Here is a 25,635-nt window from a genome sequence, read left to right on the forward strand (position 1 = left end):
GTGGCATGCACCTGTAATCCCAGCTACTCAAGAGGCTCAGGCAGGAGAATCGCTTGAACCTGGGAGGCAGAGGTTGCAGTGAGCTGAGATGACACCACTGTCCTCCAGCCTGGGTGACAGAGTGAGACACTGTCTCAAAAAAACAACAACAAAAAAGGAAAACAAAAGAAGAGAAGAGAAAAGGAAAAGAAAAGAAATAGAGGAACAAACCAAACAACCAGCAAATTGTGCTTAATCATGTGGACTCAGCCAATTCTTCTCCACCCCTACCTGTGCTTAATATCAAAGAAAGGACTCCATATTTACAGAGAGGATAAGGAAATCGACTCCTCTGTTCTTTCTAGAACTGCTAAAGGTCATAGGAACTCGGCACCTGGTAGCTACTGAGGAAGGGCAAAGCCTGACTTGCACTTGGACAGTTTGCCAATCTGTTGATCGTAAGTTCATGTCATTTGTAATCACTCCCAGTGTGTTCCAGGAAGAAACTATTTCTGTTGCCAGAATCTCTCCATCTCAGTGCCCTAAGTAGACCCTCTGATCCTCAATCCTTGCCCCACCTCTTGCTTAATTTATGCAGCTCTTTTCTCAGACCTTGAAATAAACCTCTGACCAGTGCCTGGTCCAACAAGCCACTTCAGACCCAGCAAACAGGTAAGTGGGTATTATAGGAGGAGGGCAACTCTAACAGGGGTTCCTCCTCTTTCATCTTGGGGAACTTTCAGGATAATTTTCTAACCAAAAGGTCTCAGCAGTAATGAAGCCTAAGCAGGAGACAAATCTGCTTCTGGGTTATAGGATCTGTATAATCTCCAAACTGTACAGAGAAATTTTGAGGGTGTGGGTATCTCAGGTGGCCTTGCTGCCATCAGGAATTCAGAGAGAGGAAGCTATAAGGAAGGTAACTATGCGCTGCTCTTCACTGCTCAAACTCTCTTCCATGTGTTCTCCTATAGAGATTTCTGATTTGCCCCTTAAGCAAGAGATTCACTGCTGCTCAGCATGGCTCAGACCAATGCATGCTTCATGCTGATCTCCTGCCTGATCTTCCTGACTCTGAGCCAAGGTGAGATTTTTTTTCCCTCACACCTCCCCCAACCCCAACCCTGAAGGCTTCACTCCATCCTCATGCATACGGGTTCACTTCGGAAAAAGCAGAGTCAACATCAGGGGTTGTTTTGTGGTGTTCGGTGATCTTTATTGCTGATCTCATTCCACTCACAAACTTCCTCACCTCAGTGGGGAGTTAGAGATTGAACTTAGCATGAGCCTTTATCAGCGACCACTGCAGTTGGCACTGGTTTATCATATTAACTCTGTTCATGATGAGGGTTTGGAGATGTCTGTATGTAGACAGTCATTAATGGAATGGGCAACTGAGAGGAGCTTTGTGTGTAGAGAAATCAGACAGGCTTGAGAAAGGCAGAAGCCTTTAAGGCAGAAAAAGCCTGAGCCTCAGAAGTAAAAGAGACAATGAGGATACATTTCATTAGCCTATTAATTTTGCGCTCTTGTCTTGAGTAAAGACATCTTGAGAGAGAAGAGGTAGGGTGCAGGAGGGCAGAAGTGACCAATCATCCATGACCTACTAACTACATCTTTCTGTTCCTATATAGGAACCTCAGAAGCTCATACCTCACCATCCAGCCTTTGTCCTGCTCTGAGGGTCTTTCTTAATTGTTCCTTCTGTTTAAGGCCAAGAGGTCCAAACAGAGTTGCCCCAGGCCCGGATCAGCTGCCCAGAAGGCACCAATGCCTATGGATTCTACTGCTACTACTTTAATGAAGACCTTGAGACCTGGGTTGATGCAGATGTGAGTGAGGAGAGCAGTGTGGGAAGGGAGGCTCATGAAGGGAGGGGAAGCTGCCACTCTCCAGTGTGTTCAATGGCTGATATGAGATGAGACTAATCCCCTCCTCATCCAATCATCAGCCCAAAACTTTTCAATCTACTTTATCCCATCATTCAGGGCAGAGATGCTGGTGGTCAGTGACAGCATCATCAGGGACATTTTTGTGCTGTCTTTTAGCTGTCACATCTTCTATAAGGGCTCAGTATATCCTTCACACTTTCCACCTCCACTGAGTGCTCCATTTTCTTCTCCAACAGCTCTACTGCCAGAACATGAATTCAGGCAACCTGGTGTCTGTGCTCACCCAGGCTGAGGGTGCCTTCGTGGCCTCACTGATTAAGGAAAGTAGCACTGATGTTGGCAGTATCTGGATTGGCCTCTATGACCCCAAAAAGGTCAGTCTACAGCCTATTTTATCTCTCGATTATCAATTTTGAGAAGAAAGAGGAAGTCCAAGGTTTGGGAACTCTAGAAACAGCTTTTATCCTTTCTTATTTTTAATAAAAGGAATGTCTTTATGGATTCTATGACATATGAGGCAGTGAGATTCAGTGTAGGTGGTTGGAGAGATGAGTGGAACTTGGATATCTCGAGTGTTCTGGGCATTCATTTACACATAAGCTCATTCTACTACTTCTAAGAAAGCATCTTTATATACCACCTCTTACTTATTATTGTCTGTCTTGAACAATATCTCTTTATAGAGTGTATGTAAAAAGAGACTAGTGGAGGACAATCTACTGACGGCATTTGGGAGCCTGGTGTTATATTAAACAATATACTGACAACTAATGGGCAACCAATGATATGGTGAATATGAGGCTCATGGGTCTCAGGGGAGAAAATTAAGAAACCACGTTCTATAATGAGCTTTTATTTTCTTGGTATCAACTTCAGAACATTTATTATTTTTGAGAGAGAAATGGACATTCCAGGAAAGGAGACACTTAGAGCAATAGCAGAGGAAAAGATGTTCTATTCATGGGAAAAAAACGGTTTATTCTTGCTTTACGTTTGGCCTATTACTGAGTATACGCCCAGGCCAGGTGTTTCTTTTTCCAAGTCACGTCTTTCTCTGATCTGGCCTTTCTCCATCTAGAACCGTCGCTGGCGCTGGAGCAATGGTTCCCTCGTCTCCTACAAATCCTGGGTCACTGGATCCCCAAGTAGTATCAATCCTGGTTACTGTGCGAGCCTGACTTCAAGCTCAGGTAAAAGGCAGAGAAGCCATCCACCTGTTTACCATTCCCTCCTGCTTAGCTCTGGTGATGAACATAGGAACTGGGGTAGAGATGAGGTGAGATCTTCATCCAGGAAATGGTGAAGTGTTTTTCCTTGTTCCTTTTCCTGAGTCCTAGATCCAGAGAAGGGCCACACTCCTTTCAAACCCCTCATTCTGACTCTTCTCATTGTGTTGTAGGATTCAAGGGATGGAAGGATGTGTCTTGTGAGGAAAAGCTTTCCTTTGTCTGCAAGTTCAAAAACTAGAAGCACTGGAAAATGGACACATAGAACTGGTCCTGCAATTTACTACAGAGTCAAAAATCAAACTGGACCATCTCGTCAACTCAATTCAAACCCTCTCTTCTCTGTTGACTTTGCATCGATAACCTTCAGTACCTTACCCATCTCTCAGTCACCGGAGCCTGAAATAATAAAAATAAACATGTTTCCCCCACTGTTCTGTCTTTTGCATTTGTTCATTCCACAGTCTATGTCTGAATGGCTGGAATTGGAGTAATCATAACATTTCAGAGTTTGCTTTTTACTGGTTCCTTTTTAAAGCCTCATTTTTATATCATGCCTGTTGCACTTCCAAACATGTGATGTCCTTGCTTATGACAAGATAAAAGATAAAGATTTCAGCCACATCTCACATGTTACCATGGACCTGGTTTGAGTTAAAGAAATAACTGGATTGTTGATCTAGAGATGGCTGGAATATTTGGTACTATGAAAGGATTTACATAATTAGAATCTGAGGAGTCCACATCTATTCTCAAATATGCAAGTTGAATTCATGACTGAAGTGATAATTTAAGAAGAATTGTCAAGTACAGAATTGGTGGTGGTACAATAACTAGAGGTTGGAAGACGAGGAAGGTTTGTTAAATGGTGCTACTTGAATAAATGAATAAATAAATGATAAATTAGATAAATAAAAATCTTCAGGCATATTAATTACCTCATTAAAGATCCCATCTCCAAATACATTCAAATTCTGAAGTACTGTTTTAGAACTTCCATAGATTAATTTTGTAGGGAATTTTCTGAGAGGCAGAGCAAGATGAAAGAATAGAAGTCTCCACCAATTGTCCCCCTGCTGCAGGGACACCAATTTAACAACTATCTACTCAGAAAAAAACCCTTTATAAGAACCAAAAGTCAGATGAGCCCTCATAGTTACTGGATTTAACTCCAAATCACTGAAAGAGGCACTGAAAAGATAGAACAGTCTTGAATCGCTGACGCCAGCCCTCTCCCACCTACAGCAGCAGCAGTGTGGTGCAGAGAGCATCTCTGAGTGCTTATGAGAGGGAAAGTACAGCAACTGTGAAGCATCAAACTCAGCACTGTCCTATTACAGCCTGAAGGAAAACCAGACCAAACTCACATCTGTGAAAAGTCAAACTCTGTAGAATATTTGAAAAGATTTATTCTGAGGCAAATATAAGTGACTAATGGCCTGTGACACAGCCCTCAGGAGATCCTCAAAACATGTGCCCAAGGTGGTTGGGGTACAGCTTAATTTATACATATTAGAGAGACATGAGACATCAATCAAATACATGTAAGATGTAAGGGTAGGACAACTGGAAGCTGGGGGTGACGGGGATGGTGCTTTCAGGTCATAGATTGATTTAAAATTTTTCTAATGGAAATTGGTCGAAACAGTTGTTATTATCTAAAGACCTGGAATCAGTAGAAAGTAATGTCTGGGTTATATTGAAAAGAGGTTGTGGAAAACAAAGTTTTACCATGCAGATGAAGCTTCCAGGCATCAGGCTTCAGAGAGAATAGATTGTAAATGCTTCACATCAAACTTAAGGACTCTAATTCTATCAGTAATTGCAAAAGGGATAGGGTATAATGAAGCATGTCTGACCCCTGCCCATGATCATGGCCTGAACCAGTCCCTCTGGTTAGCCTTAGAATGTCGTTGCCAAGAGGAGGACTCCATTCAGATGGTTGGAAGGCTTAGAATTTTATTTTTGGTTTATCCTCAGCTGAAATCTGCCCACATATGGAGGATTTAAAGCAGCCCCAGTCAGAGGGGAATTTCCAATCCCAGTAATTGGAACTTGAATTTCTGCACACCTCACCACCGCAGGCTAAAGTGCTCTGTTCTTTAAACAAACTTCCAAGGCAGTCTAGGCCACAAGGACTGCAACTCATAGGCAAGGTGAGTCCTAGGGCTGAACTGGCCTGAGTGGGCAGTGGTTGGGGGGTGGAATGAGATCTACAGAATCACCAACTGTGGTGGCTAGGGGAGTGCTGGCATCACCTCTTCCCCTAACTCCAGGCTGCAAAGCTTGTGACTTCAAAACAGACCCCTTCTTTCTACTTGAAGAGAAGAGACTGAAGAGTGGGGAGGACTTTGTCTTGAATCTTGGATACCAGCTCAGCCACAGTAGAAAGCAAAATGGCAAGAGTCATGAGGTTCCTGTTCCAAGCCCTACCTCCTTGCCTATATTTCTAGACACATACACACATTTCTAGACAATCTGCTGCCTTCAAGGGAAGGGCCCAATCCTAGAATCATTCATCATCTGCTAACCAAAGAGCCCTTGGGCCTGAATAACCAGCAGTGATGCCCAGGTACTAAGTCAAGGGAGTTGGGTGAGCCTCCGAGAATTGCCCACTTCACGGGAGACTCAGCACATTACCAGCTGTGATGGCTATAAGGTGACATTCCTTTTGCTTGAGAAGAGCACAGGGAAAATTAAAGTGGACTTTGTCTTGCACCTTAGGTACCAGCACAACCACACGGGGGTAGAGCACCAAGTGAGCTGTTAGAATCCTTGATTCCATCAATTCCAGGAATTGACTCTTGCACAGCACGTCTGAACCTGCCCTGGGCCAGAGAGTAGCCCACTTCCCTAAAGGGTGAGTCCCAGGCCAGGCAGCATTCACCATAAACTGATTTAAGAGTCCTTGGGCCTTAAGGGAACATTGAGTAGAGTGCAATACTCCCTCCCCATGGCCTGTGATGGCAGTAGCTACAGGGGTAGGCTCCTCTGCTTTCGGAAAGAGTAGAGAAGAATGTAAAAGACAGTGTCCTTTGGTTTGAGTACCAGCTTAGCTACAGTACAATAGAGTATAAGGTAGACTTCTAATGTTTCTAATGCTCATCCCTGCTACTGGACAGCACATCTGGACCTGACAAGGGCTTTGGGAAACTTGCCACCCTGAAGTAAATTGTTTCCTTTGCTGTGCAAAAGCTTTTGAACTTGATGTGATTCCATTTGTCCATTTTGCTTTGGTTGCCTATGCTTTTGAGATATTACTCAAAAAGTTTTTGCCCAGACCTATGTCCTGGAGATTTTTCCCAATGTTTGTTTGTTTGTTTTTGTGGTAGTTTCATAGGTTGAGGTCTTTGATTTAAGTCTTTAATCTATTTAATTTTCGTATGTGGCCAGAGACAGGGATTTAGTTTCATTCTTCTGCATATGGATATCCAATTTTCCCAGCACCATTTATTGAAGAGACTGTCTTTTCCCCAGTGTATGTTCTTGACACCTTTGTCAAAAATGAGATCACTGTAGGTGTGTATAACAGTCACTTCTCAGTCTTTGGAGGAATCTTCACTGCTGGCCTCATAGAATGAGTCAGGGAGAATTCTCTCCTCTTCAATTCTTTGGAATATTTTAAAGATAATTGGTGTTCTCTTCTGAGTGTTTGGTAGAATTCAGAATCTGCTCCTGAACTTTTCTTTGTTGGGAGACTATTTATTACTGATTCAATTTTATTACTCATCACTGGTTTATTCAGGTTTTCTATTTCTTCCTGTTTCAATTTTGGTAGTGTTGTATGTGGAATTTGTCTACCTCCTCTAGGTATTACAGTTTGTTAGGGTATATTTGTTCATAATAGTCTCTGATGACCTTTCTTAACTTGTGTGGCATCAATTATAATGACTTTTTCATTCTGATTTTGTTTATTTTTATTTTCTCTCTTTTATTCTTGGTTAGTTTACAGTAACCAAGAATAAAAGAGAGAAAATATTTTATTAATTTTATCCTTTTAAAAATAACATTATGTTTTTCTGATTCTTTGTATGTTTTTAGTCATCATTTTATTTACTTATGCTCTGATCTTTAGCATGTATTTTCCTTGACTTGTTTGCAGTTTGATTTGTTCTTATTTTTCTAGTTCCTTAAGGTGCATCATTAGAATGTTTATTTACAATTGTTCTATTTGTTTGATGTAGTCATTTATTGCTACAAACTTCCCTTTTAGCACTGCTTTTGTTGTATTCCATAGGTTTTTGTATGTTGTGTTTCCATTTTCACTTGTTTCAAGGTATTTTTTGATTTTCTTATTAATTTATTCCTCAACTCCATGGTCATTCAAGAGCATGCTTTTTAATTCCCATGCGTTTGTACGGTTTCCAAAGTAAAATTTTCAAATCTTGTTATTGACTTCTAGTTGAATTTCATTGTGGTCTAAGAAAATGCTTGATATAATTTTGATTTTTTAACATTCGTTGAGACTTAGTTTTGTATCCTAACGTTTGATCTATCCTGAAGAATGTTCCATGTATTTATGAGAAGAATGCGAATACTGTAACTGTTAGATGAAATGTTCTGTATGTGTGGTAGGTCCATTTGGTCGATCACACAGTTTAAATCCAATGTTTCTTTGTAAATTTTCTTTCTGGATTATCTATCTAGTTCTGAGAGTGGGAATGTGATGTGGAAGTTCCTGACTATTCTTCTATTGGAATCTCTCTCTGTCCCTTTAAAGCTAATATTATTTGCTTTATGTATTTCAGTACTTTGATGCTGGGTGCATTTGTGTTTAGAATTATTGTATCCTCTTGCTAAATTAATCCTTTTATCATTACATAATTAACATCTTTCTCCCTTTTTACTATTTTAGATTTAAAGTCTGTTTCATCTGATATAAGTGTAGCTATTCCTGCTTGCTTTTGGTTTACATTTGCATGGAATTTCTTTTTCTATTTCTTTACTTTCAGTGTTTTTACAGGTGAGATGAATTTATTATAGTTAGCATACAGTGAGTTATTTTTCTAAAAATCCATTCAGCCAGTTTTTTAAGTGGAAAGCATACTCTATTTACATTCAAAGTTTGTATTGATATTTGAACACTTATTCCTCTCATTTTATTAATTGATTTCTGATTGTTTTGCACATCTTTTGTTTCTTTTTTCCTCTTCATTGTTAATCATTGTGGTTTGGGGTTTTTCTGTAGTGATAACTTTTGAGTCTTTTCCTTGTTTGTGTGTTTGCTTACTAGTGGTTTTGATATTATTATGTTTTCATGATGTTTGATATTGTTCATTCACTTTTGAGTACAGGACTTCCTAAAGCATTTCTTGTAGGACCAGTTTAGTGAATTCCTTTAACTTTGGTCTGTGTGAGAAAGACATTATTTCTTTCATTTATACAGGGTAACTTTGCTAAGTATAGGATCCTTGGCAGGCAGTTTGTTTCTTCTTTCAGCACTCTGAATATACCATCCCAATCTCTTCTGACTCTAAAGTTTTCTTCTAAGAAATCCACTCTTAGTATAAAAAGGGTGACTTTATAAGTGACTAAATGCTTTTCTCTTGCTGTTTTCAGAATTATCTTTGTCTGTACCTTTTGACAGTTGGACTATAATATGCCATAAACTGTGTCCATTTGGGGATCTCTGAGCTTCCTGTATTTTGATGTCTAAATACCTTGTAAGACTTGGGAAGTTTTAATCTATTATTTCAGTATATTGGTTTTCCAACTCTTTCATTTTCTCTTCAACTTCTTATACATCAAAATTTTGAATATTTGATCACTCTGTGATATCCCATATATTACCTAGGCTTTGCTCATTCTTCTTTATTCCTTTTTCTTTATTTTGATTTGATTTGAAAAGACTTGTCTTTAAGTTCTGAAATTCTTTATTCTGCTTGACCTAGTAGTCTACTATTAAAATTTTGCAAGTAATTTGTTATTTAATTTAATGAGTTATTCTATTCCAGAATTTTTATTTGGTTCCTTTTTATATCTATCTCTTTTGTAAATTTTTCATTTAAATCTTGAATTTTTTTATTTCTTTATATTACTTTTTAGTATTCTCATATCTCACTGATGTCTTTAATATTAACACTTTGAATTCTTTTCTCTAGATTTTATAAATTTCTTTTTGATTGGGCTCTATTGCTGGAGAATTATTGCGTTCCTTTGGTGGTATTACATTTCCTTGTCTTTTTATGTTTTCTGTGTCCTTACATTCCTATCTATGCATCGGGTGTAACAGTCACTTTTTTCCAATTTTTCAAATTTGCCTTCATAGGGGAGAGCTTTTTTCTGATGATGTATCTATGGTGTTGCTTCAGTAGGACACTTTAACACCGATTCTGGGTCCATTCAGTAATGTAGTCTGTATGATATATTTGATTGTGTTAGTTGTGTTTGATTTTCTTGATGGCTTAGGGTATGGTTGTTGGCAAAGACTGTGGTGAAGTTTTTCTGGGATTGAGATGTCAAGTGAGCCAGTCTTTGGAATCCAGTGTGGGTAATAGTGGGTTGAGCATGCCTGTTCTTGGGTCCCAGGTTGGCATGTGATGGCACAGATTTTAGCAGATCCAGGCAGATTGATTCTTGGGCCTCCAGGTGGCTTGCTCAGGTGCTATAAATGGTAGTGATGGGCCAGGCAGATGGGTTTGTTTTCAATTCCCTGGGCTGTGGGTGTGCCATAGGTGATGGAAGTAAGAGTGGTGGGACTACCTTCTGAGACCCACACAGTTTGCACTGGTGTTGGCAGTGGCTGCAATGGGCTGGGCAGGCTAGTCCCCAGATCTTCACTGGTATGTGCAGGTGGGCACAAGTTGTGGTGCTAAGAGCAGGTTGGATGGGTCTGACCTCAGTCGCTGGAGTAGTTCTCATGCCAATCTATGGTGGACTGGGACAGGCAATTTTCAGTTTCCATGGACAGTATACTTGTGTCCTGGAGAGAATGAAGGGGTGTGCATAAACTAGGCAGACCTGTCCCTAGAACCCCCTACTAGTGTATGCAAATAGAATATGGCAAAAGTGATGGATGTCACTTCTGAGATTATATTACTAAAGGAATATAACTTTCAACCTGAATATGAAGAATCTACTTGTCACACTATATGTATGCTTGTTTTGAATTCCTGACATTTTTGGAGGGACTCTTACTTCTAATTTTGAAATTGTAGACTTCTAGCTCTGTTTTCCTATATATTTTTATCTCATTCTGGTATAAAAGTCATAATATATTCAAGAAATGAACTATAGAAATTTCCTCATTTACAGCCATTGCTGATGGTTTGTGTAAGATTGGAATTATCTAATCTATATAAGCTTATTAAATACCTCATGTCCTATGCCCTTTAAAATATTATGGGCATGGTTATTTAGTTTGACTTAATTTGTATAGATTATAGGCTGCTATGTTTAATGGCTATGAATCTATTCAGTTTTCTATTTTTTTGAGTGAGTATGTTAGCTTTTCTAGGAAATTCCACCCTCTCTAAGTTTCAAAATGTATTATGATAATTTATTCAAAAATTTTTTTCATTCTTTTTTATGACTGTGTAGTATTCTATTGTGTACCAGTACCACATTTTCTTTATCCAATCCACCTGGAGGCAATTATCCTAAGTTAACACAGAAACAGAAAAACATATATCAAATGTTCTCACTTATAAATGGGAGCTCAACATTGGTTACACACAAACATAAACATGAGAGAAATAGACACTGGAAATTCCAAAAGGGGAAAGGGAGGGAGGAGGACAAGGGATGAAAAACTACCTGTTGGGTACTATGATTACAATCTGGGTGATGGGATGGATAGAAGCCCAAATCTCAGCATCATGCAATATACCCAAGTAACAAACCTGTACATTTAGCCCCTGAATTCAACGTTTTTAAAAATGCATTTGCTGGTCGGGTGCGGTGGCTCACACTTGTAATCCCAGCACTTTGGGAGGCCGAGGCGGGTGGATCACAAGGTCAAGAGATCAAAGACCATCCTGGTCAACATGGTGAAACCCCGTCTCTACTAAAAATACAAAAAATTAGCTGGGCACGGTGGCATGTGCCTGTAATCCCAGCTACTCAGGAGGCTGAGGCAGGAGAATTGCCTGAACCCAGGAGGCGGAGGTTGCGGTGAGCCGAGATCGTGCCATTGCACTCCAGCCTGGGTAACAAGAGCGAAACTCCATCTCAAAAAAAAAAAAAAAAAAAAAAAAAGAAAGACAACACGGCCCATATCACAGTTTCGAACTATCTTTTAAAAGAAATGTTTTTATTCCACAAAAGCAAATATCTCATTCATAAAAATGTAATTACATTTAAGTACTCTTGTGCATAAGACCTTAAAATATTCTTTATTGTGATACATTGACACATCATGTAAATTCTTGCTTATGTCATTAGTCAGGAAGAGGTAATAGGTACCAGGTAGGAATTTTTCTAGTCTTCATGCATTTTAGGTGCTATATCAGAATGAAATACCTGAGACTGGGTAATTTTCAATGAGCACAAATTTATTTTTCTAATTTTTGAGACTAGGAATTACAAGATCAAGTTGTCAGATTCTGGTGAGATAATTTTTGCTACATTGTTGGATATACACAGAATATACAGAAAAATGTATCACAGCATTTGCCTGGAGAATTTATAATTATTTAGTAATGTTTTAAATAAAACTATAATATTAAACAAAGATAACAAAGGTTGACATTATTTATTCTACATGGCAGGTTCATAGGTATTTTTTAAGTCAATCCAACTTATTTCTGCATTTAGTAAAAATAGTCATGCTGTATTAAAAGTTTATAGCCATGTTAAGATACCTTTTTTCTTATAAATAAGAGAGTCAATCACATTCCTCAGGCTTACTAAAGGATACAGTAGGTAGGAGTCCAATATACTTGGTACCATAATAAATGTATCCTGCAAAAAAAAAAGTAATTAATTGTTTAAAAGTTAAAACAAAAAATTCATTGTAGCATATTTTATTTTTATTTTTATTTTGTGAGACAGAGTTTTCATTCTTGTTGTCCAAGCTGGAGTACAATGGCACAATCTCAGCTCACTTCTGCCTCTCAGGTTCAAAAGATTCTCCTGCCTCAGCCTCCCAAGTAGCTGGAATTACAGGCATGCACCACCATGCCCAGCTAATTTTGTATTTTTAGTAGAGACGGGGTTTCTCCACGGTGGTCATGCTGATCTCAAACTCCTGACCTCAGGTGATCTGCCCACTTTAGCCTCCCAAAGTGCTGGAATTACAGGCATGAGTCATTGCGCTCCACCGGCATAATTTTTTTTAAATATGAGAATTCTTCTTTACTTTAGGAAGACTTCAAACAAACAATAACATTTCAGATACAAAAGATCTAATAGTTTAAAATACATAATGAAATATACTGTAACTAGGAAGATATAAAACAGAGAGAGATTCAGTTCAATACTGTGTCAACAATTGACACAGTATTCCCATAAAAATCTTTATTGCTATCAGTATCTGTAAACACATTGAGACGTCATTAACTTTATTGCTTGCACGTGTGACTCACCAAATTCTACCTGCAAGGTAATAAAATTTACCTGGCAGCTACTTTGTTCCAAAATGATGCCTTTTTTATAATAAACTGTATTTCCTATCCCTTCTAGGTTTATCTCATTGTCCTTTGGATCGCAAGGCCCTTTCCTGTAACATAGTTTTACAAGATTCCAAGAATCTCATTCCAGGTCTTTCCCATCAGATTTCCTCTAGCAGTCTTCTCGTATATGGAAAGCAGTCTCCTGGAAATCTAGTGATAATATGTCCTTAAGTGGGGAAATTTTCTGATAAGCCTCTCCAACAATGCTTAGGAATTTGCAAGGCTATGGCTGATTTTTGGTGCTGTTTGCCATTTTCCAAGAGCTATTCTTTGCTTTCTGTCCTTGTAATTGAGATTTTAGACATATAAGAGAGAGAAAGGATCTCCCACTTGTTTAAATCCTTGGCATTCATGTGAATAATAGCATGTCTGCAACTTTAGACTGGAAAAAAAGTTGCTAAACAAGTACCAAATGCACCAAGGACTTTCCATGGCCTGCTGTGTTCTGCAGGTGTAAGGAAACCTACTTATAACTTAGCCTCTTCTGCTTCACAAGAGACCTCTGATTTTTAAACATTAATTTTTCTCACATGCTCTCTGTGCCAGATACAATTCTAAATGCTTGCCTAATTAGAAACTATTTAATCCCCATGAAAAGCTAATAATGGAGGTGCTTCTGGGAATCATATCTGACACATTAAAAAAAAAAACTGAAGGCAAGAGAAAGACTAGATAACTTCTGCAAGATTAAAACAGCTATTAACACAGGAATAGAAAACCAAATATTACATGATCTTACTTATCAGTGTGAGCCAAACATAAACCATATATGGACACAAACAATGGAAACAAAAGACACAGGACCTACTTAAGGATGGAAGGTGGAAGGCAAGTAAGGATTGAAAATCTCCCTGTCAGGTACTATGCATATTACCTGGGTGATGAAACAGTCAGTACACCAAACTCTTGCAACACACAATGTGCCTATATAACAAACCTGCATGTGTACCCCTGAACCTAAAACACAAGTTTTAAAAACCCAAACAGCTGCTATGTGTTGGCACTAGATTCAGACACACACAGTTTAAGCAATTCTCCTGCCTCGGCCTCCCAAGTAGCTGGGATTACAGGTACACACCACCACGCCCAGCTAATTTTTGTATTTTTAGTAGAGATGGGGTTTCACCATGTTGGCCAGGATGGTCTCGATCTCTTGACCTCGTGATCCACCTGCCTCAGCCTCCCAAAGTGCTGGGATTACAGGCGTGAGCCACTGCTCCCGGCTGACTGATTTTAACACATAACCACCCATTGATTATGGCCAATGACAGAGGCCCCACAAGAAGAGCTTAAAAAGTGAATAAATGTAAGACATCAAGCACCCAATCTTCAATTTGCAATTTAATTTGTCTTTTACTTACACACTAGTGCCCCAAACCTTTGTGTCTGTATGTGTTCCAGAAAGGAGGAATTGTTCTTTAGGACCCTCATCGCCTCATCACCACATAAAAGTTCTACCTCTTAACACTGTTCCAGGGGCAATTAAATTTTGACATGAATTTTGGAGAAAACAAACTTTCAAACTATAGCATTCTAGCAACCTAAAACTCATCTATGTCTCAGGTACAAAATGTTTCAATTCATCCCAAAAGCCCCCAAATTCTTAACTCGTTATAGTATCCTCTTAAAAGTCTGAAGTCCAGATTCTCATCTAAATATAGTCAAAATCAGATATGTATGAAACTCACGTATGATTCATTCTGAAGCACATTCTTCTCCAGCTATGAAATCAATTAAGTTATATGCTTCTGCAATGCAGAGATGGGACACGCACAGGATGGACAGTCCCATTCCAAAAGGGAGAAACAGAAAATAAAAAGAAATAATAAGTCTGCAATAAGTCCAAATCTCACCAAAGCAGGCAACATTAAATCTTGAGGTTGAGAATAATCATCTTTGGCTCCAAGTCAAATCTTCTCTACACATTGGGATGAGGGTTGGGCGCCCATGATTTTGCTGGGTGCATCTCAGGAAGTAGCTATCACAGGTAAGAGTCTCTTATATGCAGCCCTCTACAGGTGGCATCTCACACTGCTGGATCTACAGTTAGCATTTTGGTGACAACCCATCCCCCAAAGTTCTACTAGAAATTGCCCTCATGGATAAACTCTGTGGTGACCCTTTCCTTGTGTCAATTCTCTTTGAGCCCTCAGCCTCTCTGAGGAATCTTTTGAAATCTGTAATAGGCAAGCCTACAAAATTAGCACCCAGTAGACACTGCCAATGTTTATATCCTGTACCTTCTGGAGTGGTGGCTGGAGCCACATCTGAGATCCTTTAAGCCACTTATGAAATGATAAGAATTGCTACTCAGGAATGTAGGCATCAGAGACTTGAAGTAGCTCTAGGCATTGAGCATCAATGTCTCAAAGGCTTCTAAGGTCCAGCTTTCAGTGTAATTCTATCCCCTAGATATTGGCACTCTGGATCTGTGATGGGAGAAGCAGCGCACCAGTAATCTCCAAGGTGCCATTGGGCTCATTCTTCCACTGTCTTGATGAATTGTCTTGCTGAAGAGGCAGCTGTCCTCTTCTATACATACTAATCTCTTTATCAAATGGTTACTTGGCTACATTTTCAGTTTTCTCTTGTTGACTTGCCTTTTCTTTCTTAAAAACAAAGCAACTCAGATTTTTAAAAATATTTACTTTTTTTTATCTTTTATAAATTAAGTCTTCTTTTTTTTCATCAACTATTATTTTAAGTTCCAAGGTACATGTACAGGATATGCAGGTTTGTTATATAGATAAACATGTGCCATTGTGATTTGCTGCTCAGATCAACTCATCACCTAGGTATTAAGCCCAGCATCCATAAGCTGTAAGTTGCTTCTTTCTATTATTAGGTCAAAGGAGCCATGCAGCATCCTCAACAAGTTACTGCTTAGATATTTCTTTTAACAAATACCCTAGTTCATGATTCTAAAATTCTGCCTTCACAAATTGCTGGGACACAAAGACAATTCAGCCAAGTTCTTTACCACTTTATAAAGGATGGCCCTTCCTCCATCGTGCAACACCATGCTCCTTGTTTCCATCTAAGACCATACCAGAATTACTCCTAGTGTCTATATTGCTACCAACATTATGTTTACATTTACTTAAGTAACCTCAGAGATGATTTAGGCTTGGCTGTTAGCTCTCCTTCTTCTGAGCCCTCATCAGAATAGCCCTTAACTCTCCTTTAATGGCAATGTAGACTTTGGTAGCCTCTTGTAGCCTCTTCTTTCAAACCCACCCAACCTCTGTTCATTACCCAGTTCCAAAGCTGACACACATTTTTAGGTATTTGTTATGGTACGAATACCACTTCTGGTACCCATTTCTATCTTAGTCTTTATTGTGCTGCTAGAACAAAATACCTGAGATAGGGGAATTTATAATTGACAGAAATTTATTTTCTCACAGCTCTAGAGACTAAGTTCAATATCTCGGTGCTTGCACTTTGCAATGGCCTTCTTACTGTGTCATCTCATGATGAAAGTCTGAATGATAAAAAAAGGAAAAGGAAATGAAGGGAGCCATTTTATAATGGCATTAATCCCACCCATGAGAACAGAGGCCTCATAGCACTATTAATTCTTCAAGGTAACATGACTTAGTAGTATGGCAATAGCAATTAAATTTCAACAAAAGTTTTGGAGGGAACACATTACTCTCTTCTGTTTTCTTACCTTTTTTATTTATCTGGACCCTGGTTAATATTTGTCTCAATTAACATATTGGTATTTTTTAAGGGTTATTTGGCTTCCACTTTTACATTTTCTCTAATTCCGTAGCAAGATATCCATTATGGGTTCAGTTTAGATTTGTGGATTTACCACATCTTTGAGGCAGGCCATTGTTCCTCTGAAGAAACAATCTTTTCACATGAGAGGAAATAAAATCTGAGCTCCCAAACTCCACCTCTATTCTTAAATCTCAGATTTTAGGGCAGTTTGATTTTGTGCTAGTCCTGTAGCTAATATCAATGTGTGTTTTAAAAGTCCAATGTCATTTGACAGATGATGGCTCTGACCATGGCTATATGTTTAGCTTTTTGTGTTTTAGGGTTCAGGGATCCATTACTCCTCCCAAAGATAATTCACTCTGAAGTTGAGGATTAGAGTTGTTGGAGCTTTCCCTAAACCAAGTTTTGCCCTCTAGTCCATAAGCTTATAACAGAAAGTTGGTAACAGTCCTTGACAGAGAGATTCCTCCTTGGAAGTCTCACAAAAATAAGTCAACCCCCATCAGCAACCTCGTTGATTAGTTAACTGGCCCAGAGACTAGGAAGTAGAGACAATGTATTCACAAAACTGTGTTTGACTCTGTTTCTCTGTGAAGTGTATAATAAATGGAGGAAGTGGGATGGTGGTTAAGGAAACTTGAGAGACTATAGACACTAGGAGGAGGATACGGTATAACTCCAGCTTTCATGTGGAGATGAGGTTGTGGATGGGAAGCTTTTTACAAAATGACCACAAAGTTAAATAGCTGCTGGAGTCCGCAGGGAAAGGAGGGGCAAAGTGGTAGAAGGAAGTGCAGACTGGGAAGTGCACTGGAGTTTCAGGATTTTGCTTGATCACCCTTGGATAGTAGTTCTCTTTAGAGAGGAGGGATCTAATTGTAGTGTCTAAACTAGACAATAAAATTCTCTGGATACCTGTCTCCTTATGAGAGGGAGTGGAACAATATGTGATCCCATCTACCAATAACTTTTCATTCTTACCAGTTGTGTCAGAATTTTAGAACTTCTGCAGAGTGGACAATAGAACAGAGAAATAAAGAGCGCAGACCCTGGTGTCAGGTTCATTGGGTCTGAATTCTGGCTATGTCTCATGTTGTGGCTAATGTGTGACCTTGGGCAAGTTAATCCAACTTTCTGTGGATAAGCTTTTTTTTTTGACTAAGGTATCTCTCTTCTATGTAGGGATTTTTTTTTTTCCTTGAGACAGAGTCTCGCTCTGTCGCCAGACTAGAGTGCAGTGGCGTGATCTTGGCTCACTGCAACCTCTGCCTCCCAGATTCAAGCAATTCTCCTGCCTCAGCCTCCTGAGTAGCTGGGATTACAGGTGTGCACCACCATGCACAGCTAATTTTTGTATTTTGAGTAGAGATTAGGTTTTCACCATATTGGCCGGGATGGTCTCGATCTCTTGATCTTGTGATCTGCCCACCTCAGCCTCCCAATATGTAGGGATATTTTAAAAAAGTTAACATATTTAACACATGTAAAAATATTTCTCAGAGCATAAAAATTGTAATATACGTGTTTTGGCAAATGGAATAATATAACATAAATATTCTAAACTATTATATGAAAGGGTATGTTTGAAGGTACATAGAGAATTATAGTTTCAGCTTTAATCATCACTGTTATGTGCTTAGCAGAAAGTCAACAGTGTTAAGAGTGCCTTTGCTGAATGCATCATCACTATCATCACTCTCTTCCTCCTCTTTCTCCTCAGTGTATCTAGCAACAGTTCTGAAGAGGCATTAGAGTTGATTTATTACTTCCAGGCAGTGAGATGTAAGGTGCAGTCCCCAGAACCCTTGAGCTTCTTCCATGGGAGTTTCTCTTTCCACAGTTTCCTTTTGGGACATTGCCTGGTCGGGAGAGGAGCCTCCATGGTAAATGACGTTAGCATACCATGAACTGTGTCCCTCCCTTTCCCCACTGCCCCAAGCAGGATGCTCCACATCTTGTCCTGCTGCCTCCCTTGTCACTTGTCCCACAGATGGGCCTGCTCCAGTTTCACACACTCCCTGCCCCTCCTCCCAGGCTCCTCCCTGGCTCCTCCCTTCACACCCATTATCACCATTCCTGGAAGGTCCCTGCTTCTTTGCGGGCTGCTGAGGGCCATGGGAACTGGGCACCTGGTTGCTGCTTTGATGTGCACAGTTTGACAAGCTGTTTGTGAAAGAGGACCTTATCTGTGACCACTCCCAGGGTGTGCCAGGAAGAAGGCCCCCCCACCCAATACCAGAATTTCCTTGTGTCAGAGCTATCTGTAGGGCCTCTGAGCTTCTACCTTGCCCTCTGCTCAGAATTCAGAATCAAAGCTCTCGTTATAGTAGGAGGGATCCACAGGAAAATAGCATCTGTTGTGGATTTAAGGAACTTACAACTTCTCTGAAAACTATATACTCAAGTAAATACATTAAATAACTGGGGTCTTGATAGAGTAGGTGTTTCTGAGCATTCAGTGATGCATACAAAAGAATGAGATAATGTCCTTTGCAGGGACATGAATGGTGCTGGAGGCCATTATTCTTAGCAAACGAACACAGGAACAGAAAATCAAATACTGTATATTCCCACTTATAAATGGGAGCTAAGTGATGAGCACAATCAAACAAATAAAGGGGAGCAACACACACTGAGGTCTTTTGGAGGGTGGAATGTGGGAGGAGGAAGGCGGTAAGTAAACATAACTAATGAGTACTAGGCTTAGTACCTGGGTGATGAAATGATCTGTACAGTAAACCCCCATGATACAAGTTTACCTATGTAACAAACTTGCATTTGTATCACTTAAAATAAAAGTTAAAAAAGGAAAGAAAATCTTATGCCATGAAGTACTTTTGTTTTAAATTTAAAAAATTAATTGCTTGTTTAATTTTCACAAGATAAATATGTCATGGTATCAAGTATACTGGACTCTTACCTTACTATATACTTTGGTAACTGAAGAATCTTTATAGAAAAATAGAAATCATTCTCTGGTTGTAATCATTTTAAAAGGCATAACTACTTTTTGTAAAAGCAGAAATAAATTGGATTAATTTAAAAAACACATATGAACCAGACAGTGAGAATAAACAATGCTAACATTTGTCATCTTTGTTTAATATCATTGGTTTTTGTTTTTGTTTTTTTTGAGACAGTTTCCCATTCTATCACCCAGGCTGGAGTGCAGTGGCACAACCACCACTCACTGCAACCTCAAACTCCCGAGCTCAAACAATACCCCACCTCAGCGCCCTAAGTAGTAGCAGAGACTACAGGCATATGTATATGTATACCTGGAGATATATATCTATATATATATCTATATATCTATCTATCTATATATATATATATATATAGAGAGAGAGAGAGAGAGAGAGAGAGATGGGGTCTCACTATGTTGCCCAGGGTGACCTTAAATTCCTGGGCTTAAGTGATCTTCTTACCTCAGCCTTCCAAAGTGCTAGGATTACAGGCTTGAGTCATCCCAACACCAGGCCCATCATTAGTTTTTATACAGAGAGAAAAAAAAGACTTAGAAATTGTTAGGCAAATACTATGAAAAATTGTAACATATATTCTTTTTTTTTTTTTTTTTTGAGACGGAGTTTCACTCTTGTTACCCAGGCTGGAGTGCAATGGCGTGATCTCGGCTCACTGCAACCTCCGCCTCCTGGGTTCAGGCAATTCTCCTGCCTCAGCCTCCTGAGTAGCTGGGATTACAGGCACGTACCACCGTGCCCAGCTAATTTTTTGTATTTTTAGTAGAGACAGGGTTTCACCATGTTGACCAGGATGGTCTCGATCTCTTGACCTCGTGATCCACCCACCTTGGCTTCCCAAAGTGCTGGGATTACAGGCGTGAGCCACCATGCCCAGCATATATATTCTTATATGTCAGATTTTTATTTTTTTAACTACATGAGAATTGATTAATAAAATTTAGTATTAATCTGTCTTTTAAAACCATACATAAAGTTTATGAAAAAGCTTGTAACTTCCTGCAACTGAATTTTGTATTCAATGTTATGGTTTTGCTACTAGTTCAAGTTGAAATATAGATATCTACCTTATTCAATTTAAATTCTGTTTAGTATTTTACTATATTTTGTTAATCCATTTGTCCCAATTCATATACTCATCACTCTTTCTGTGAACATTCAGGTTAGTTTTTTCTTCCTAATTTTGCATTCTGTTTGGCATTTATTCCCTGAATTATAAATGACTATTCTATGATGATTCTGGTAAGTATTCAATTTCATCACACCATCATTGACTTCATACTAACAAACAGTTGACTTCACATGGCTAGCTACTTTAAGTTTCCTTAGGCATCAGCTCTCTACAATTCTCACGTTGACAGTATCTGTATTTTGTTAGCTCAAACCTTGCTGGACATGTTAAATATTTAGAAGTATAAATTTAACCTACATCTTGAGGTACATCTTGAGGAGTTTGTGAGCTGAAAAAGACGTGGAGGAACCACTTAATGCCACAGCACATTGTTTTAAATTATTTGGAATCAGTTAATTCCTTCCCAACTTTTTGCCATGCCTGACACCAAAGAGGAGCCTACAAATTTACAGGTAGTAGAAGGAAATCTACTCTTCTCTGCTCCCCTCTGTGTTGCTAGAGGACATGTGAACCCTCGGTTGTTTTCTGCTGAGCAAAAGCAAAGTCCATTAGATAGCTTGCCAAATTATTTGCCGGAAGGGGACCTGACTTGTGACCACTCCCAGTGTGTGCCAGGAAGAGGCTTCTACTGGTGCCAGAATCTATTACCGCCAATGCCCTGTCTAGGTCCCGAAACTCACTCCTTGCCCCCACCCCTTTTGCTTGAATGATGTGGTTCTTATCTTTCAGATCCTAATATAAAGGTCCTACAGCTACTTGGCCTGAGAAGCCACCTGAGATTCAGCCAACAGGTAAGTGGGCATTACAGGAAGAAGGCACCTCTGACATGCACTGTAAATCTAAAATCTTGGGGAAGATACAGCATGAGTTTCTGTCCAGGAGATTTTAGCAGTAATGAAGCCTCAGTGGGATCCAGGGTTGTTTTTCGATTACTGAGTCTGTATAATCCCCAAACTCTCAAGAGAAACATTTGAAGCTATGGATGTCTCAGACGACCTTCCTGGTCTCAAAAATTCTGAGAGGAGGTTTTAAGGAAGGTAATAGATGCTTTGCTCTCCACCTCTCAGAACCTCCTTCTCTGTGTTCTCCTATAGAGATTGTTGATTTGCCTCTTAAGCAAGAGATTCATTGCAGCTCAGCATGGCTCAAACCAGCTCATACTTCATGCTGATCTCCTGCCTGATGTTCCTGTCTCTGAGCCAAGGTAAGATCTCTTTTCTACCAACCCACCCTGTCTAGCCCTGAAGCATATAGGTCTACATGTAAGAGAGAGAGAGAGAGAGAGAGAGGAATCACCATTAAGGATTGTTTTGTGGTGTTTAGTGATCTTTACTGCTGATCTCATCACATCCACATCTTATTAAGGAGTTTGAGCTAGAATTTAAAATAACCCCTTATAAGCCACTGCCACAGTTGGCATGAGTTTATCTGATTAAATTTATACATGATGGTGGATTTGGGGATGTCTGTGTGTAGAGTCACTAACGGGGTGGAGAACTGAGGAGAGCCTCGTGTTCAGGGAAACCAAGGAGAGCCTTGTGTGAGAAAAGTAGAAGCCTGAGTCCTTCAAGGCAGAAGAGCCTGAGTCCCAGACATAAAAGGGAAACTGGAGACATCTTTCTTTAGCCTATCCATTCCGTGTTTTTTCCCTGATCAAAGAAACCAAAGAGAGAAGATAGGATGCAGGAGCAAAAGTGAGCAGTCATCCCATAATAGACTATATTCTGTTCCTATATACAGGAGCATCACACGCTGGGATCTGTAGGGGGGAAATAGGGGAGGAACAGCAGGGGGTGGGGAGTTGGGGAGAGATGGCATGGGGAGAAATACCAGATATAGGTGATGGGGAGGAAGGCAGCACATCACACTGCCATGTGTGTACCTATGCAACAATCTTGCATGTTCTTCACATGTACCCCAAAACCTAAAATGCAATTAAAAAAAAAAGAAACCTCAGAATCTTCCACCTCACCTTCTAGCCTTTACCTTACCATGAGAGCCTCTTTTAATTGTCTCTTCTTTTTCAGGTCAAGAGGCCCAGACAGGGTTGCCCCAGGCCCGGATTAGCTGCCCAGAAGGCACGAATGCCTATCGCTCCTACTGCTACTACTTTAATGAAGATCGTGAGACCTGGACTGATGCAGATGTGAGTGAAGAGGGCAGTGTCGGAAGGGAAGCTCACGAAGGGAGGGGAAGCTGCCACTCTCCAGTGTGTTCAGTGGCTGCAATGAGATAAAACTGAACCCCTCATTACCTGATCTTCAGCCCTAAATTTTCCAATCTACTTTATCCCATTATTCAGCACATTCCCAGCACAAAGATGCTGGTGGTCGATGACAGCATCATCAGGGACATTACTGTGTGTCCTTTTTCTGACTTATCCTCTTAAAGGGCTCAGTATATCCTCACACCTTCCTCCTCCACTGAGTGCTCCATTTTCTTCCCCAACAGCTCTACTGCCAGAACATGAATTCGGGCAACCTGGTGTCTGTGCTCACCCAGTCTGAGGGCACCTTTGTGGCCTCACTGATTAAGGAGAGTGGCACTGATGACTTCAATGTCTGGATTGGCCTCCATGACCCCAAAAAGGTAGGCTGCAGCCTTCTTTATCTCCTAATGATCTGGTTTGAGAAGTAAGAATGAGGTTCAAGCTCTGGTCTCTTTAGTACCAGCTTTTATCACTTTCCAGAAATCAGTCTGCTTACAGATCCTATAATGTTTTGTGTAGCAAGGTGCACTGCAGATGTTTGGAGATACAAGTGGAAGGCTGAATTTCCTAGGTGTCCTGGGCATTCACGAAAAAACTCATTCTGTCTACAGTCAACAGAACATCCTTATGCACCAACTTCTTACCTATTTTGTTATTGTCAGCGTCATAAGAGAGACTAGATTGCTGACTATATAGAAAAGAACACTCATGGTAAAGAATCTACTGCTGGCATTTGGGAACCTGGTGTTATACTAAATAGCATAACAGCAACTAATGGCCAGCCAATGCTATGCTGGATATGAGGGTCATGGGCCTCAAAGACAAAAATTCAAGAACCACTTTTTAAGTGAGCTACTCTGGATCTCTATGTCAAATTAGAAACATTTATTTCTTGGTGAAACAGGGGTAGTGAGTTGGACAGTCCAGGAAAGAAGAAGTTGAGAGCAAAAGTAGAGGAAAGGAAACAATATTCAGCAAGATAACAAGGTTTATTCTTCTCATGTGTTTTGGCATGTTTCTGAGTGTACACACAGGCCCAGTGATTCTATTGATTTTTGAGTGACCACTGCCTCTGTTCTGGATCTTCCCCATCTAGAACCGCCGCTGGCACTGGAGCAGTGGGTCCCTCGTCTCCTACAAATCCTGGGACATTGGAGCCCCAAGAAGCACTAATCCTGGCTACTGTGTGAGCCTGACCTCAAGCTCAGGTAAGAGGCAGAGAATCCATCCGCCTGTTTCTGTTCTCTCCTGCTTAGCTCTAAGGATGGGACTGGGACTGGGATAGAGGAAAGGTAACTCCTCATCCAGGAAATGGATGTTTGTTTTTTGTCCTGAGTCCTAAAGCCAAGAGGGTCACACTCTTTCTGGTCTCCCATCTCTAACTCTTCTCATTGACTTATAGGATTCAAGAGATGGAAGGATGTGTCTTGTGAAGACAAGTTCTCCTTTGTCTGCAAGTTCAAAAACTAGAGGCAGCTGGAAAATGTCTAGAACTGATCCAGCAATTATGACAGAGTCAAAAATTAAACCAGACCATCTCTCCAACTCAACCCGAACACACTCTTCTCTGCTGAGTTTGCCTTGTTAATGTTAATACTTTTACTCATCCCAATCTTTGGAACCCTAGATAATGAAAATAAACACGTTTTCATCATAGTGCTATCTTATTGCGTCTGCTATTTCCACAGCTGATGCCTGGGTGGTTGAGATGGGAGTGATTACAACAAAGCTTGCTCTGGCCTATCCACTTTTAAAAACTCTATCCACATATCATGCATATTAGAATTCAGTATTTAAGAACATACGTGGTCTTGCTTATGACAAGGTTGGCAAGAGGGAGAGTTACCAAAAACCCACATGCTGGCATATCTCAAAGATATTTGGCATTCAGTTCCAGTCCTCTGTAAATAAGGCTAATATCACAGAAAAGCAAGTTACACAGGTTTTTTTTCCTTATATTTTTCCTCCCAATGAATATAAATGTTTTATTTATACTATACTGTAGTCTATTATGTGAGCAATAACATTATGTCTACAAAAGAAATATACATTGTTTAATAAAATAGTACTTTATAGCTAAAAAAAAAATGCTAACAATCATCTGAGCCTTCGGCAAGTAGTATTCTTTTGCTGGTGAATAGTCTTGCCTCAATGTTGATGCCCGCTGCCTGATCAGGGCAGTGGTTGCTGAACGTTAGGGTGGCTGTGGCAGTTTCTTAAAATAAGACTACAATGAAGTTGGCCACATTGATTTGATTCTTTCTTTCATGAGTGATTTCTCTATACCATGTAATATTGTTTGATAGCATTTTTCCCACAGTAGAACTTCTTTTAAAATTGTAGTCACCCTTTCCAAACCCTGCTGCTTATTTATCAACTAAGTTTATGTGTTGTTCTAAACCCTATGTTGTCATTTTAACAAGGTTCACAGCACCTTTGTCAAGAGTAGATTCCATATCAGGACACCACTTTCTTTGCTCATCTATAAGAAGCAACTCCTCATCCTTTCAACTTTTACATAAGATTACAGCAATTCAGTAACCTATTCACGCTGCATTTCTAATTTGAGTTCTCTTGCTATTTGTACTGCATTTGCAGTTACTTTCTCCACCAAAGTCTTGATCCTTTCAAAGTTATCCTTGAAAGTTGGAATCAACTTCTTCCAAACTCCTGTGAATAATGATATATTGACCTCCTCCCTTAAATCAAAAACATGTTCTTAATGGCATCTAGAATGATGTATTATTTCCAGATGGGTTTCAATTTACTTTGCCCTGATCCATCAGAGGAATCACTATGTAGGCCAGCTATAGTTTTGTGGTATGTATTTGTTAAATAACAAGAATTAAAAAGTGAAATTACTTTTTGATCCC

The 25,635-nt window shown here is 39.7% G+C and overlaps 2 protein-coding genes across 2 annotated transcripts in view; both read left to right on the plus strand.

Moving 5' to 3' along the window:
• Positions 1 to 3,359, plus strand: part of LOC105717128 (lithostathine-1-alpha-like) — a 31,419-nt gene extending 28,060 nt beyond the window's left edge. The window contains exons 2-6 of the mRNA XM_012452113.2: positions 954 to 1,063; positions 1,693 to 1,811; positions 2,108 to 2,245; positions 2,950 to 3,061; positions 3,271 to 3,359. Coding sequence (XP_012307536.1) covers positions 1,000 to 1,063; positions 1,693 to 1,811; positions 2,108 to 2,245; positions 2,950 to 3,061; positions 3,271 to 3,338 — 501 coding nt within the window. The 5' untranslated portion in view covers positions 954 to 999 and the 3' untranslated portion in view covers positions 3,339 to 3,359. The remainder of the gene's footprint in view (positions 1 to 953; positions 1,064 to 1,692; positions 1,812 to 2,107; positions 2,246 to 2,949; positions 3,062 to 3,270) is intronic.
• Positions 3,360 to 21,289: 17,930 nt separating this feature from the next.
• On the plus strand, positions 21,290 to 24,413 carry LOC105717126 (lithostathine-1-alpha). Its single transcript, XM_012452110.2, has 6 exons — positions 21,290 to 21,344; positions 21,648 to 21,757; positions 22,581 to 22,699; positions 23,005 to 23,142; positions 23,859 to 23,970; positions 24,165 to 24,413. Exons 2-6 carry the CDS (start codon positions 21,694 to 21,696, stop codon positions 24,230 to 24,232), a joined length of 501 nt encoding a protein of 166 aa, XP_012307533.2. The 5' UTR covers positions 21,290 to 21,344; positions 21,648 to 21,693; the 3' UTR covers positions 24,233 to 24,413.
• The last annotated feature ends 1,222 nt before the right edge of the window (positions 24,414 to 25,635 follow it).

The sequence above is a fragment of the Aotus nancymaae genome, unplaced genomic scaffold (genome assembly GCF_030222135.1).
Source record: "Aotus nancymaae isolate 86718 unplaced genomic scaffold, 86718_ANA_hifiasm-v0.15.2.pri h1tg000017l, whole genome shotgun sequence".
NCBI classification, from domain to species: Eukaryota; Metazoa; Chordata; class Mammalia; order Primates; family Aotidae; genus Aotus; species Aotus nancymaae.

Excerpts from the sequence above, each read along its gene's own strand:
- LOC105717126 (XM_012452110.2), top strand. The coding sequence starts at position 21,694 with ATGGCTCAAACCAGCTCATACTTCATGCTGATCTCCTGCCTGATGTTC. Across the intron at positions 23,143-23,858 it reads GCCTCCATGACCCCAAAAAG|AACCGCCGCTGGCACTGGAG; the intron begins GTAGGCTGCAGC and ends TTCCCCATCTAG. Across the intron at positions 23,971-24,164 it reads GAGCCTGACCTCAAGCTCAG|GATTCAAGAGATGGAAGGAT; the intron begins GTAAGAGGCAGA and ends ATTGACTTATAG.